This window comes from Sinohyriopsis cumingii, chromosome 8 (genome assembly GCF_028554795.1).
Source record: "Sinohyriopsis cumingii isolate HCF-2022 chromosome 8, ASM2855479v2, whole genome shotgun sequence".
In the NCBI taxonomy this organism is placed as follows: domain Eukaryota; kingdom Metazoa; phylum Mollusca; class Bivalvia; order Unionida; family Unionidae; genus Sinohyriopsis; species Sinohyriopsis cumingii.
Window position 1 is genome coordinate 57,218,327 of NC_142968.1, and position 16,843 is coordinate 57,235,169.

At 34.2% G+C, this 16,843-nt stretch overlaps 1 protein-coding gene across 1 annotated transcript in view; it reads right to left on the bottom strand.

The window, feature by feature from the left end:
• Nucleotides 1–14,156, bottom strand: part of LOC149793590 (uncharacterized) — a 23,331-nt gene extending 9,175 nt beyond the window's left edge. Inside the window, exons 1-5 of the mRNA XM_089967552.1 lie at nt 13,639–14,156; nt 9,297–9,359; nt 8,192–8,350; nt 5,711–5,831; nt 4,762–4,882 (exon numbers count right to left, since the gene is read on the bottom strand). Of these exons, the coding sequence (XP_089823678.1) occupies nt 4,762–4,882; nt 5,711–5,831; nt 8,192–8,350; nt 9,297–9,359; nt 13,639–13,921 (747 nt within the window). The 5' untranslated portion in view covers nt 13,922–14,156. The remainder of the gene's footprint in view (nt 1–4,761; nt 4,883–5,710; nt 5,832–8,191; nt 8,351–9,296; nt 9,360–13,638) is intronic.
• Between the last annotated feature and the right edge of the window lie 2,687 nt (nt 14,157–16,843).

Below are 16,843 nucleotides of genomic sequence, written 5' to 3' on the forward strand. Positions count from 1 at the left end.
TAGTTTGTAGAAAATTATCAACAACCCGTCTCTGGATTATATAACTGATTTACTCCCACCTTGTTTGCGAGACACAGTACCCTATACTCTGAGAAACTCGAACAATATCATTCAATATTAAAGTAGAAGTTCCTTGTTCGAAATATAATATATATAAAAATGTATCGACACAAGAAACCGTTCATCTATTCTCAACTTCCAAAAATAAATTACTCTTCAAAAGACAATACAGGTCTAGAACTAGGACACTTAATTTCCAAGCACCCGTAAATATTATGATTAATATCAAATACTTTTCCATCTACACTTGCAAGATAGCGCGAGATCATTATTTTATAGTTTTGTGAAACTAACCTGTTTCACTTTACGATTTTATTTTTTTCTTCACATAAATTGCAGTGTCACTTGCATAAGGAAGCAGCAATACATTTAAAACATGTGTAAATCATATCATCATTATATAACTCGATATCTTTACAACTCTTACTTTTTAGAAAGGGCCCTAAATCATTCAATAAAATTTAAAACGATAATGACGATATATTCCCCCCACCCCCACCACACGTTTCACACGAGAGAAAAACCTGAACAGTTACCCTTAATGATCACACTAGATAAAAAAATATTTTGATTTAAAGGCTATAAAAGCTTCAAAACAATTCCCAGTGACCCCAGTGAGTAATAATGAAGTCCAAAGGCCAACTTTCTAAACATTATCAACGGCTTTGTGAAAATATAAAAAGCGCAAATGAACTTTTTCTTGTTTACAGTTAGTACATGAATATCACGACACTAATCGTCGTGAGTACTCTCTCCCAAAGCGACTCCCTCTGATAATAAATTTTCGTTAAAAAACTGATATATTATTTAATAATGCTGTAAACAATCTCCTAAACAACTGTATAATGTTACATGTTGATAATTACTGGGATACAATTTACAACCTTTGCTTTGAAATAAAATTTAATTATTCCGAAGAACCATTCATTAGAAATTATTCCTGTATCAAAGATTATGCTGTGAAGATCCACATATATAAACAGCATAATTGATTGAGTGGCATTGACATATTTATTGATAAATCTTTCGTGAGCTGGCGACATGTAAAGGTAACATAATTAATTCAGTGACCTAAATACATCAACTGATCGATAACTCAGTCGTACCCTGGCGATACGGAAAGGTAGTATAATTGATTCATTGACCTTCCATTGATAACCCTGTCGATCCCTGACATTGTAATAATATTTAATGATTTTATTATGTATTTTATCTCCATCTTCTCATTTAATATGGCATTCAGAAACTGGCATAGAAGAAAAATTAAAGGAAGTATCAGAATCGTTAGAATTGTAGAGATTTGTTTAATAATGATTATACATTGTGTCTAAAGATACTTGAATTTCTTTATTTTGTCACTGATTTTGTGTGCATGTCTCCAGAATAGGTTAGGATCATTTGTTTGCATCTTTTGCATTTTCTTTTCTCCAATAGCTTACGTATGTCCTGAGAAAAGTGTTGTCTCGTAAATGATTGATACAGCCTGTTGACCTGAGGCATATCTTGTCTACAGTTTACGTTTCGTACTAATGACTAGACCTTTTCTGGCTGAGTGAAATTTGTTTTTCTCGCAACTCTCTATTCTTAAACGAACCAAGGTAGGTATGTAGATTTTATGTAGCGTAAAACGTATGCGTCAAAGATAAATCTATATTCTTACAGATAACCGACTTGATTTAATCAACTATGTTATTTATAGCTTTCTTTTTATTTGCGCTGTCAAGCACCGTGTATTCTTTCCGAATACGTCCATCAGTGTAATCTACGGAGATTTAGATTCTATATGGAAATCAATATATATATATATATATATATATATATATATATATATATATATATATATATATATATATATATATATATATATATATATATATATATATATATATATATATATCGTATGTACATATTTTGGACTGTACCAAGACAACGACAACATTTGCAATTCATTGAAAATTGCAATGCATTACGTACACAATATGACAACAGAGGAAAATCAAATATGCCTACATCATTTATTAAAGATCACTTGCCAGTGAATCGATATAATGTATATCGCTTTTGCTATATAATGTTGTTATTTTGCACACATCTGCAATAATTAACTAAATTCATTTTGGATAGGTCAAGACACATTCGTTTAATTAGCATTGCAGACATTCATTAAGACGTACACAGGAATAAATAGTATGATGAATCCCCACACTCGAACGGACATCTTTTGTAGGAGTAAAGTTTTGTAGTTCGACATAATGGAGATAGTACTTCCGTTTCATCCGTAACTAATGGGGGGGGGGGGTAGGGGGACAGGGGGGGCGGGGGTAACATTGTTCGCTGACGCCAAACCAGAACCAGAAGCCTATTCGGGAGCGTGCACGACTCAACATCTCCCGATCGTAAGCTGTGAAAATCTGGCAATGGTTGGGCGTGTGTTTTTTTTTTTTTTTTCATCTCAAAGGTCTTACAACATTTTGTTCATTTCGACTGATAAGATAATTCCGGGGGCCCCGAGTGGCCGAGTGGTCTAAAGCGCTCTTCGTTACGGATCACTGCCATCTCACCTCTGTCTGCGGCGGTTCGAGTCTAAGATTCAGCCAATGTGGGCATGTGAGAAAGCTTGCCAGTAGCTTCTCGTGGGTCGGTGGTTCTTTCCGGGGTTTTCCGGGTTCTTCCTCCACCATTAATACTGGCCGCCATGTATAGCCTATCGTGCTGAAAAATGGCGTTAAACCCCATAACAACAACAACAACAACAAGATAATTCCGTCCTCCTCAGCTTGAATCGCTGTGCACATTCAAATTGAACACTCTGATAAATAATTTGTAATGTCTTTCTAATGGATCCTCTGAATAAGCTTCACAATTTTTTTCTCCTTTATTTTCGATTTTCAAAACCTGTAAAAAAGAAAACACGAGCTTGTTCCTGATACAGGGGCATTGTAGGTCGTGTCGACATTTTTGCAGTCCTGTACTTTCGGCTAATGCATTCGTCAGGCTTTTTCAAAATTCTGAAACGGTACCATTCGTCTTGTAAACCATTTGTCTCGTGAACTTCAGTTCAACAACCTCCCCTACAACTCCTCGAAATATGGTTCATCAAGTATGGATACCTCGTGTATGATACAGTACATTTTCTAATCAAGTATGGCTACCTCATTTATGACACAGTATATTGTTTTGTTTAATTCTGTACTGTAAGGTCGGTACGGGTAGAATTCTCAAGGATATGTCTTCTGAAATTTTTAAACAGTCCATCATGCGAACCCAAGAAACCACGAGAGTGTAGGTGAGGGTGGGGGTGGTGTGTGGGTGGATGTTAATATTAGTATGGTGGTGTCGCTGGCAGCCAAAATATATGCTGATGTGGATCTAAATGGAGTAATCGAACAGGACACGCCGATGAGTAGAGCTAATCATTAGAGTTATGAATGGTTTAAATCTTTAGTTTAAACAAGACGAGGGTGACGATATCTACAAGACGAGGGTGACGATATCTACAACGGCCAACTGAACTGCTGGGACTGGATCGAGACCTCTTGATTGTATATTCGACATATCAGGCGTGGCCTCTTGCATATCCCGTTTCTTACAATGTTTTTCACTTATATTTACAGGCTTTACTTACACGAGAGACCTTTTATCTATATTTTAAAAAACTCCTTACTACAGAGTATGAATTACAAAGATAAACTTTTACACATATTTCCATTTTATCTATTGGAATGCAGAAAAGCTATAAACACGCGCATGCGTAATTATCAGAATTAATGTAATTTAATAAGCAAAGGTATATATATGTCAACATGTACACATTTTCGTAATCATTTATTATCATTAGTAAACATATAATTAATTAATTCAGTATATTTTTCTTTTGGTATATTTCCAGCTACAGTTAGTTAAATTTCAGTTCGTTCTTTCTCACTTTCAACTATTCGATATCCCCTGTTTCAACCATTACCTCACTACGACCGACTGATCTTTGTAAGAAAACCGAAATATATATATAATTGTGTTTATTTGTAATATAGGCCACTTGCCCATGATACATATCCATACATCGTGCGGTACCAAAGAAAATGTTGTAGTGCGTAACAAAGAAGATCGTATTTATAAACACTAATATACATGAAAGTAACCATGATTGCGTTTTTCGAAATGGGTGAGATACAAGTATTTACTGCACAGTAATCAAATAAACGGATTTAAGGGTAACCCTAAAACTTGTGTGGAGTAAGATTTGTGATATATATATATATATATATATATATATATATATATATATATATATATATATATATATATATATATATATATATATATATATATATATATATATATATATATGTCTGTGTGTGTGTGTGTGTGTGTGTGTGTAACAAATGACAATAATAACAACAACAAAACTGTTAACGAGCAAGTAGGACAACTGTTTAGAAGGAACTCTTCAAACAAATTTGGGTAATTAGGCATATTTAACTTCGGCAATATATATGAGCATCCTCCCCACCTATTAAGTTTAAAAAATCTAAGTAACATTCAGAGATAAAATGACCTACCAATGAATGCCTCATTTTAGTTTCTTTCCTTTCCAAAGCAGTATTTGTTCATAAAAAATAAAACGACAATGCTTTCAATATAAAGCAGATTTGTGCCATTGGAAGTAGCTACATGTTGTAGTATCGCAATCAGAACACTTACTTGCTCATGCCAAAATCCGAGGGCGTGTGTAATTTCATGGATAGCGATACCTAGCTGTTCACAGCCTCGACCTAGGGATATTCTCTGCTCTCCTCCAAGCCGGCCAATGTTGGACCAACATCTGAAACGAATGAAATTGTTTTAAACGACGTATTGTATCAAAAATGGAAATATTCACTCGAACCTGTATTGAGGACCATCTTTGATGAGATACATGTCTTATGGGACCATGAGCTTTGATTCTAGTTATTATACTTTTTTAGTAACCCCTATTGCACCGCCATCTGTCTTCAGGGAGCAGTTTGGGATTCCCATAGGTTTGTCTCTTACGATAAGTTCCATTGTAATAGATCTGTATACGTGTACGACAAGTAATTTTCAAAGAAGGAAAAAGTGTCACATTCATACGAAGCGTTGTATACAAAAATTGAAACAAAGACAAAAATGAGTTGCGAAGGAGAAGAGATAAAAAGTACAGAACATTTAATTTATGTTGATTTGAATAATTTCCAAGAAATCACGGCCTTCAACTAATCTTTTGGCGGAAGCAAGAACCAAAAGAATCACAAATACTAGCATTGTGTAATCTCTTTTGAATTGAATACAGAGCACTGGAACACCTTCGGCAAACTTTGGGGGCAAAATTTATATCTCACACCGTTATGAATAAATCTATTCTAGGTTGTACAAATTCTCTGAATAACTTTATTCTTAACATGTCAAATTATCACCTATTTTTTCTTTTAACAAACATTCTGTAAATATTTTCAAATTTAAAGGCACAATGACTAAATATCAGTGAGTGAACAAAGAAAACTCAGATTAAGAATTTAGCCTAAATTAAAATAAAGATTGCATGTATATAATCCTCCAAGGAAAATAGAAAATTGTTCTTTTACAGCTATTGCCATATTTGTAAGGAAATATTGTTTATTTACTAAAATCCTACCCTGGTTCGCTGATAAATCTAATGTAGTCCTTATCTTTAGGTTTCTTCTTTATGAAGCGGATGCAGGTGTGTTCTTCAATGTGTGACATTGCCTTGCGTATGAATTTCTTCGCTAAGGGCGCTGTAAGAAACATTAGAAGACAGTTTATTTTAACACATTTGCTACTCTTTAAATCACTGAACATTCTAGGTGATGTGATTTGGATTTTTAACTTAGCTTTAACAATTTTTCAGTGCAACGTGGCATCACTGGGGAATCATGCCGCAGACATGCAGCATGATGTCCCATCCAGTCATATTATCCTGATACCAAGCCGACCAGTCCTAACACTAACCTCTTCGTGCTGAGCGCCAAGCGAGGCAACTGTTAGTACCATTTTTGTAAGTCTTTGGCATGACTCAACCGGGCATCGAACCCATGACCACCCGCATCCGATGCGGACGCTGTAACCTCTAGGCCACCGGAGCGGTGGAACATTTTAGGATTTATGATCATCAATCTATGACAAAAACAACCCGATTCAACCCAATTCAACACGATTCATCCCGATTCAACTCGATCCATCTCAATTCAACCCGATTTAACCCCATTAAAATGCACTCTTAGAACAAGATATTACTATTGTAACTTTATTGATTATCAATCAATTGAAATTCAATTTTGTCCCACACGAAGTTCATGTTCAATTGTACTTCAGCTTTATTTCTTCTCATTTTATTGTGTTATGTTGCATTTACAGATGAATAGATAGTCTTGTTAAAATTATCACAATATTAGAGATGATTTTTAAACAGGATATTTTTCCTTTGAATACGCAATGAATGTTGCCACAAAACTTTTGCATTTAAAGATCAATTTTGTCGACATGTATCTATCTGTCTGCATTTTATCTACCTATCCATGTATATGACCATAAGTAAAATATGCATAAAAATGAAATATATGTAGTGCATATATGTTCTAATTTAATACCAATGAGACCCATGGGCCCATGATTCTAAACGTTAATTTAGTACTTTTATTTGCGGCTTTATCCCACCAAATAACTTCATTTTAAATAGTTATCTTTATTGGAATTGTTAGTTTACACAAACCGAACCTTTTCTGACTCCGAAATGCTATGAATTCTGCGGTTGACCACCACGAAGAAAGGTTTGTCCTGTCGGAGTTTGTGACTCATCACTAAGAAACATTCTGTCTCAAAGATATTCATGTCACTGAGCAATAATTACGCCTCTGTCTCTCTCTCAGTTTATGTAAAGTAGATACGTCATCATAACGATGTAAGCAACAAATTCTAATTTTCCATATAATTAGACTTTAATTTTACAAAGTAAAGCTTTTTGAAACATTATTGTTTCTTTTTTCCTGGTACTTCACGCTCTTTATTTCGACTGTATTCAGCACTACTGGAAATTTTCGCAATTAAAGATCTTTCCAAATCGAAAAATCACCGAGTCGTTCATAAAATTTAAAGTACAGCCATATAAGATACGCACACAAGCAAATGTAATCGGGATCTCGTGACATAATCTCAATGGGTGTGATCGTAGAGGTAGAAATAGAACATATTACTCTAATAAGGATTTCATTGCATTTCGAAATTGTTTTACTGCATTCACCTTCTTGTTGCCATAAAACACCATCATAAACTGTAATGCCCTTCATGTTGTCACAAAACAACGCCAGAAACTGGTAAGTTGGAAAATTGCGAAATATTCAAGAACGTTTGTGACCTCCGTTGACCTAATGTATGTCTAAAGATAATACATGATTCCATTATCCAAGAGGTGTTAGTTAATCTTATGTTCAAATGACCCCTGAATAAGAATTTTTAAATGTTGCATGAACAAGAAAAAGTGAATTATGAAGTCTGCATAGTAAACGATAAACTGTCATTTACCAAATGTTTCCAAGTAAGTTAAAAAGCAACATTTTATCGATATAGATATTATATTCGATTATTACAACCATATGTATTTATTCGTACCTGTAGGAGTTTTGGGTCGATTTACTTTTTCAATTTATAAAATATTCAGACCTTTAATATATTTTATATACCATTCAATACATGTATGGACTCTTTCTAGATCGGTCAACAGGCCAAGAATACCTCTGACTTTGTCAATACTTATTGTTTTTGTTGTTGTTGCTTCTGTTGCCGTTTTGCTTTTTTGGGAGGGAAGAGGGTTCGAATTGTTTCTAACCGTTTGATATGAACGCATTATTCAACAACACAATCATGTGTATTCAATGAATATATTTCCCAAAAATGCCATTTTGGCATTTTAAACATTTCTGAAAAAAGGCAGCATAAATAAATTCGAGTTGATGCATTTTAATTCTTTCACGAATTTCAAAAGTATCTGTTATAAAGTGAGCATTTCTCATTGAAAGAAAATGAATGACAACAAGTGAACAAATATGATGCATAAAAACTAAAAAGCAAAACAAAGGAAAAAATAAAAATTACAACTTACAAATGTCATCCGCAAATGTGTAAGAAACGATACCCCGTTTCCAGATTCGAGACTTCTTCCTCATTGTTGCTCTCTTGTACCTGTAGTTGGTCTTACCGTATATGACTCTCTCCATGTCGCTGTCTAATACAATGTCACCATTATAAAACACAGTTCCAGCTGCAAGGAACACAGATCAGATAAACTGTCGATTTTCATAGCTTCAAAAAGTGTTGATTAGTCTTAACAAATTAAGGTTTCCATCAAATGTTACTTCTTGTTCGAGGCATATCTGCTTTCACGGAGTTTAGTGTCAGGATCAAATCCAGTTAAATATCCTCGTGATGTCATGTCTTGTGAAATAAAAACGACAATCTAAAAAGTTAAGTTGTCGTGAAATTGTTCAATATTTGATAGCGCGAAATTTGTAGCCATAATAAAGATGTAAGTTTACAAAAACATAAACAAATGTCAAGCAACCACTATGATTATAGCATATACATGTACACGTATATATGCGGGCTTGTGGTAAAACTTTGGTATAATTCTTGTCTATATCTTATTCACTGTTTCAGTATCATTTCATTAGGACCGATTTTATTGCCTCGAATTGTATCTTTATAGCTTTCGTTTGGAACCTGTATTTTTCGAAGGCTCCAATTTTCGTATGACCTTAAAGAAAATGGAACATACAGTGCATAAATCATAAATTAGTGAGCATTGACAATGATTGCATAGGTGCTTCGGTCCTAACTAAATTTTAGTGTCCGAGTACACAAGTACTTTTGACAATGATGACTAGCAATGTGCACGAAGATGTAATGACTAACTACAGAGGAATTAGATTTGCCAAATTTCAGTATAGGTGTCAAGTATTGAGGGTGGGCTGTGTCCAAAGTTCAAAAAGGGGTCTGACTTTCCTTGAAAGGGCACCAAAAGCAGAAGTATATGTGTCTGTTTACTCAAGGGTTGTATAATACACAATAATAAGAATAAAACCATGGTCAATTTTTAACTGGCCAGTGACTCTCCTTTTAAGTGTACATTTTTCTTAGCCGAGGGATCTGGAAACAAGGACAAACTATCCGCCCCATCCGGCCTTGTGTAATATTAACTTCTTACAAACCTGTTCCACGGGGCCTCGAACTTCCGCTGTCTGAAGATGTGCATAGTGACGGGGGACAAATATCTGCAAAAATATAGCAACGTTTATATTAAATACATTATAATTTGTTCTTGTTTAACACCTACCTACCTACATATATACATTCATACATACACGTGTGCCTGTGTACGTTCAATGCAGCCTACAAACTACTTACATACAGGTTGACAAACAAGCAGTCAGGCAGATGGTCAAAAGATTGACTTGGTTTAACGCCATTTTCAGCACATGATAGGCTATGCAAGGTGGCCAGTATATTTTGGCGGAGGAAGATCCCGAATAAAATCACCGACCCACGTGACGATACTGCCAAGTTTTCTCACATATCCACGTTGGTCGAGCTAAATAAAAAGGGAATCTGTCTTCTGTGGTTCAAAAGCGTCTCTTTTATTTCGAAACTAAGCAAGATTTGGAACATAATATGAAATGTGACACCGCATTGTGTATTCATTTATCCTCCGTCTTATGGGCATTTATGTATGTTTCATGTATGTTCCCTACTAATTTTTATAATCGAAATATCTAATTTTCTTCATGAAGGTCAATATTCGGTTCGCTTTAAGCTCCTATTTCTATGTCCCTAAATCATATTCTGAAATACTTCAATTCACTTTCCGCCGTATAAAAATACAGAATGAAAGGATTTAGTTTTCTTAGTTCACCTCTAAACATAGCTGAATTGTGAGCTCCTTTTTCGATGTCCCGGACATAGAGAATTATTACAATACGCCTACCATTCTCCATTCATGAACCTGGGTTTTGCAATAATCTTATCCTGAAACCTGAATCGAAAAGATTTATGAAGTAGATCAAGGATGCATTATTACACTGGAGAAAGCATAACTCTTATGTATTATGGGCATAATCAGCGCATTTGAACTCTCCAGTGTTAGTAAGCCGCTATTGCATGTCGATGTCGACTGAAGATTTTGCTGTCAAAACTAACAAGCTACAGTTTTACTTATTTCTATTAATTTTTAAAATCAATTTATTAACTCGAAATCTTTTAAATATAGGTTGCACTTTCACTCTTCTATGTGTTTATCTTCATATATCATTTTAACTTTCCTTAGACACAATTTTTAGTGACATATTTTAGCTGAAGAATGCTTTAAAATATTTCAATAGCGTGTGATACAGTATTACCGACAATGAGTTCGTGATTGAAAGTTAAAATATAAACTTTATTTTTGCCAGTTAGCTGCTTTGTTAACGTGTTCCCTCGTTCCTTGTAGGATTTGTTAACTTGATTAGAAATGCTTTTGTTGGCTGGTTGGTGATTGATCGGTTGGTGATTGATTGGTTGGTTTCCTCTCTCTCTCAGGATTCGGGAGAGGCGGCATCTGATGTTATTTCGTTGGTTTCTTTTTCCTTTTTTACGTTGATTGTAAAGGATCTTGAGTTATAAAACTGAAATGTTTGTCTTTTAGACATTTGTGTACTTTGAACGTGTAATTTGAGTATCTAGCAGTGGTTGTAATGAAATTAACATGCACCATGATATTTTTGTGGATGATTCCGACAGCATATGTTTGCTGAAGAAAGCAGACTCCATCTTAAGTCAAAGTAACAAGTACATTTTGATCCCGACGTAAATAAAATCTAATTCCATCGTGTCCATATTATAAGCCTATCCCGGATTTAACTGGAGAGGTGGAAAACATAAAGAAAAACATTGTATCACTTTGAATTCTGAACCAAAGGTTAATATTCAAAAGGATGCATTAGACACGTCAGCCACATAGCAGTATAATAGCTTTATGCCTTCGTCTTTCTTTCTTTCTTTCTAATATATACATCTGCATATATATTCGTTCTCAAATGTCTTTAGATTTCGCTCTGAATGCATTGAGAGGACGTACAAGTTGCATTACTGATTAGACTCTGTATCCCCTTCGGCATAGCATTGTTCCCATTAACAATGTTTTCTAGAAGATAAACCGAAAATAATTATAATAACTTGTTCCAAATCTCATTCAAACGTTATATAGGCATAAAGCAAACAACAAAGAGCCAATGAACGTCAACAAAATCATAAAAAAACCCAATAAAAATATATTTAAGTACCAGCAAGGACTGCAAGACAAATAATGTATGTAAATTAATATGATAGACAAGAGTGAATCCAGAAAATCAGGTATAACTTTTTGGTTCTTTTTTTTTTACAGATATAGAGCATGAAAATGAAAACTAATAACGATGATTGTATGGATGGTTTCAAAGTAGATGACGGTGATGTGGCTATATTACTGAAAGAAGCTGAGCCTGCAGAATCGAAACATAACTGAGGAAAAGTTGAACTTAAAAGAAGTCCGGTTTTCATGAAGCAAAACGCTTACTGCGTTTTTTAAAAACAAAAAAAAAATAGTTCAATTCCTCGAGGGAAGAAAGGAAATATACTTACAGTGATTTTCATATGGATGAAAGAAACTGTCTTAACAGTGCATACAAAGAATGCTGCATCTGAACGTATACTGATACACTGGATAAAATATTTAAAAATGAAAGAAACATACAAAGAACTTAATTAGTGTGGAAATATCTACATACTTTGTATCGACAGAGAGGTTTTATTCTGCACCCGACGCGTTCCTTATGTATGTACAATATGGCTGCTACCACTGTCTCCAAAAAGTGTCTACTCCATACTAACATTCCTAATAAACAAAACCAGTATCACTCTTTCTTTCTATTTACGAATACAGTATTGCCAACATTTACTCTGCTTGATATCTTTCTTCAACCTTACAATGTTGATATGGATTAAATAGTGTGAATGTATCTTTTATACAAAGGTAACGTATTGACGGACCTAAGAAGCCTCGTTTGTACAAAGGTAATACATTGACGGACCTAAGAAATGTTTGCAATAAAAGTAGATACTATCTTCTCATGGTTATTCAGATTTACGATACAATTGAAAAGATTAATCATTCTCTGTAAAACCTACACAAATTTGTTAGGGTGTATTATTGCATTGTTATGTATGGAGTCGCCGATCTGACAGGAACATTGAAAAAAAGATATAACTGCTTTGGATTTTGACAGTTTCAGCCACTGAGCGAGGAAAAATCAATTCTTTATCTCAGACTGTATACAGATTTAAGGTGAACATATTTTCTTCGCATATATATTTTTATATAAGCATTGGTAATTCCCCAGGTACAGTTTTTATTATTATCATACGGTTTAATTCAGTATGCCATCGAATGCCTTGTATAGAGGTGTCTATCATCCACAAAAAAACAAAATGAGACTTTATTTTTATGAAACATGAATTATGATACGGTTATTATAACCGACTTTTCACCCATACACTTCATATTCATGGTGGAAATAAGTGTTTCGTGTCTCAATTGTCACAGTTATCATACATGGCACCCAATGAGTTTGCTGGAAAGTCTCATCTGTTTATTCTTCCGATGTCACTTATGATTTATGGAAAATTTCCTAGATGACCCATTTAAAGTGCTGACAAAAATCTAAGTAATTGCAGTATTTGATATATGAATTAGGTTCTGTTGCAAATGTTAAACTCATTTTTTATTCGCCCCACGTTTACTTTTAAATCAATAAAAATCATAAGCAGACATAAAAATGCGCTGGAGTGGTGGGTGGGTGGGGGCGGGGACTAATTTATTCATTCTTGTCGTGGCACTAATAGCATTTAAATTCCTGAAAGAGAGTAACTTTGTTAGGCTTCGGAATAACTCGCCTCATGAGCAAAATATACAGGATGAATGAAAACAGTAATGGGCTACTTTCAAGACAATTGGAACATCTCAGTTCTTTTTAATAATCTATCAACCGATTCTGATCTATCTTTGAACAGATCAAACTTTGCCTTTTTATGTTGCAAAAAATATTCCTAACCGAAAAAATTTTCCCCAAACTTTATAAATGACTATTAACGATAAGCTTTTGATTCAAAGGAACAGTCTTTGGTTGAAAATCGATATTTCACGTCTCATGAATGAATCCATCGTCGAAACATTTCATATCATCATGCATCTCTCCATCAAATGATAACAGCTTTCCGCTATTGACGGCTCTTTGCTATATGAGAAAATTACGACAAGCTATGCGTGCTGCCTTCACTACTAAGAGCACGTACAAGCCAGAGAAATATGTCTGTGAAAATATTTTTATATATAGTGCTTTAAGTTCATGAGGAGATTATCTCTTAGATTTACTAGAGTTAAATGCTGATAGTAGAATGAAGCAGTTTACTTTCTGAATTACTAAAGATAGACCCATAAACACCGGCATTACTTCAATGCTAATTCTGTATTGCAATACTTACTCAAGTTGAGTTCCCACGGTTCCCAATATCTCGTCGTCCTCTTCCGTATGTGAACAAGTATCTGATTCCATGGATTTGACAGGTTGGTGTTTATCAGGCTGGTGTTTGGCAGGTGGGTGTTGGTCAGATTGGTGTTTGTATCTTCAGTAGCACTAGCTGAACTTTGAAATTCCATATGTTGCAGAGAGAGTCCAAGACAATATCCAACAAAATGCATCAAGCATCCAAACCATAGTATCTTTTGAAGACGTACACAGACATCTTGACCGATATTCATGTTCATTGCGTATTTTTAACAATCTTGAAACTATCGTTTGAATGTCCCAAACGTTTGGCTAAAACCCGCCAGCCCAGGTAGAGGTCAGTGTTATGGATTCTCAACGTATCATAACTCAGCAGGATTCAAGCGATCTTCTTGACACACTGCGAACACTTCTATTACCATATCATATTATCTACTTGTATATATTTACTTACCAGTTCATAAAACCGGCATTGTAATTTTGTCGTCTGCTTACCATCCAGGTGTGAGAGGTGTGTATGCGTACTTATGTATACCCCAGTATTTACATGACATAATTCAGAAACGTTTAATTTGAATGGTGAGAAATAATTTCATCTTTAATAGGTTTCTTTAATAGGTTTTGATGAGTGATGCGTATAGTATTATTCCAGGCTATTATCACTTCCTCTCCTCTATACGTCACCAGGTCATTCGGTTTGTCTAGTCGTCTACAGCGCACCTCTCAAAGTCTAATTTATTGTCTCCAACAACGGTTAGATGTAAGAATTTCCATCTTTTCTTACTGTAATCAAAACACATAGGTAAATATAGGATATCATATTCTTTCTTTGAATAACCAAAATATCCTTTTCATATTTCCACTTAAATAATGTAGTATCTCAGTCTTGAATATTGCCCATGATCGGGATTAAAAATATAAAAATGGGTTAAAATTTTAGTGGTATTTAACGTGAAAAGGGCACAATTTGAATAATGCAAATAATTGCAACAATAGAACTATTGCATAGGATATGCAAACAATTAAATATATTCAAACTTGCTATAGCAACCCACCAGCACTTAACGACAATACATCTGTTAGGCTTGTGTGTCAATATTTATAGAAACGTCAATGCATATTTTACCAACTGTAAATAAAACCAATTCAAGGTGGAACTCTTTGATGGCTATATACGGGTTCTGTTGCACATATATGTAAATTTAATCACTTATTTCAACGAGACAAGGGGTAGTTATTAAGACTGAGTGAAAGAGGAATTATCATTTTGGAATTACAATTATAGATTCAGATACATCGTTAGCTCTTTATTGGACCCATGTATATGTTCACACTATACTGTACACTAGAGTTCCTCGATAAATGAAATCTTAATAGCTGATTTTTATCGATTATCTACATTGGTAGTGTTTGAATGAAGCGATTTGTGCATTATCTTTTTTATATTGAGCAAGTACTTAATGAAAAAATTATTTCAAATTACCTTGTAACGAATGAATCATATAAAGAAGAAAGTGAATATGTACTAAATCAAAATTTTCTAAAAGCTAAAGAGCATGCGTCATACCAGTAGGAACAAGTTTGTACATTTAAGCATCTAAAGTAATTCCCTCTGAGTTTTAAAGGCAATTTTCTATGGTGTTATAATTTTCTGATCCTAAGGTTACAAATTATATTCCTTGTACATGTTACTAATTATATTCGTTCTATTGGTTACAGATTGTATTCCCTTGTTTAGGTTACAAATTGTATTCCTTGTAAAAGTTACAAATTATATTCACTTGCAAAGGTTACAGACTATATTCCTTGTACAGTTTACAAATTATATTCACTTGTACAGGTTACAAATTATCTTCCCTTGTACAGGTTACAAATTACCCTTGTACATTGACGCTTTAAGCCTCTGGCTTAAAAAGGATCTAGCATTCGTTGTAATGCTAAACCAATTCTTCTGGTGTAAAATGTTGTTCCCGGATGATGCCTCCGCAGTGGTCGGATGAGTAATTATGATTAATCAATAAATTACAATAAAAACTGCAAAACTAAAAACATGCCAACAATTGACAAGTTACTCATGGCATGTAAAATAAACGTTGTACATATTTTGTTGAAATTTTTCCATGCGCACATAAACAGAATGTACACTTAATCAGATGGATAGCCTATTATCATTATTATTATACTGCAATAGACCTGGGGTGCTCTAAAGCTTTAATATGATGGTTGGGGAGGGTGGGTTTTATTTTGTGTCAACGGTAGTTGTGTACTCTTCACCTAAAGTACGTTGACGTTTGACAGACATGTCACAATAGACAATGTTTATATATTTGCTAATGACAGAGTGTAAGCGGACAAGTGATAATAGTTAAATTGTATATTAATCCTCGGTCTGTGTCACTGGTTGTAGAGTATCTTTAGGGCACCATCCGATCTGTTCGGCGTCCCGGACAAGCAGCGATTGGTTAAATTTACGTCACATGACTATTTTTCGAAGAGTATAAAGAGGAGCGAAATTCTAAATTTGGCAGATAGCTGTCAAAATTAGCGCTTCTATCTACATATCTTCACCAAATAAAAAGAACACTGTATTGAGGTAGTTATAATTACAAATTTATTCAATGATATTAAGAAGCTCATAGATATTTATACAAATAAGACAAGTCAACAACTTTTAATTTCTTTATTCTCAAAAATATACTGGAATTACACATATAGTACAACAATAGAAACCAATTTAATTAAAAAAATTCAATTCACAGCTACTGATTCCGGCTTAATATAAAAGTAATACTGTGCCATATTAAATAAAGCAGCTATATCCAGTCACACTAAGAATTTAGGGCTAACTTTCAAAATACTTACTCTGTGGGTCATCCATTTCTCGCCGAATAATAACGTTATTGTTATGAAGGCTAACATTTTATAGCATGTCTGTATTGTATATGTTACACGTAATCAAACACATACATTCATGCTTAGTTATATTTCCTTTATTAATCATCTTATCACAATTTCATAATCAAGTATAAAAATGTCCTGACTTTGAGCATTTCTTTAAATTTGTTATTACCTTTACAAACGTTATCACCACATAACCCTCAGTCTGTTCCAATCTCTCTCTCTCTCTCTCTCTCTCTCTCTCTCTCTCTCTCTCTCTCTCTCTATATATATATATATATATA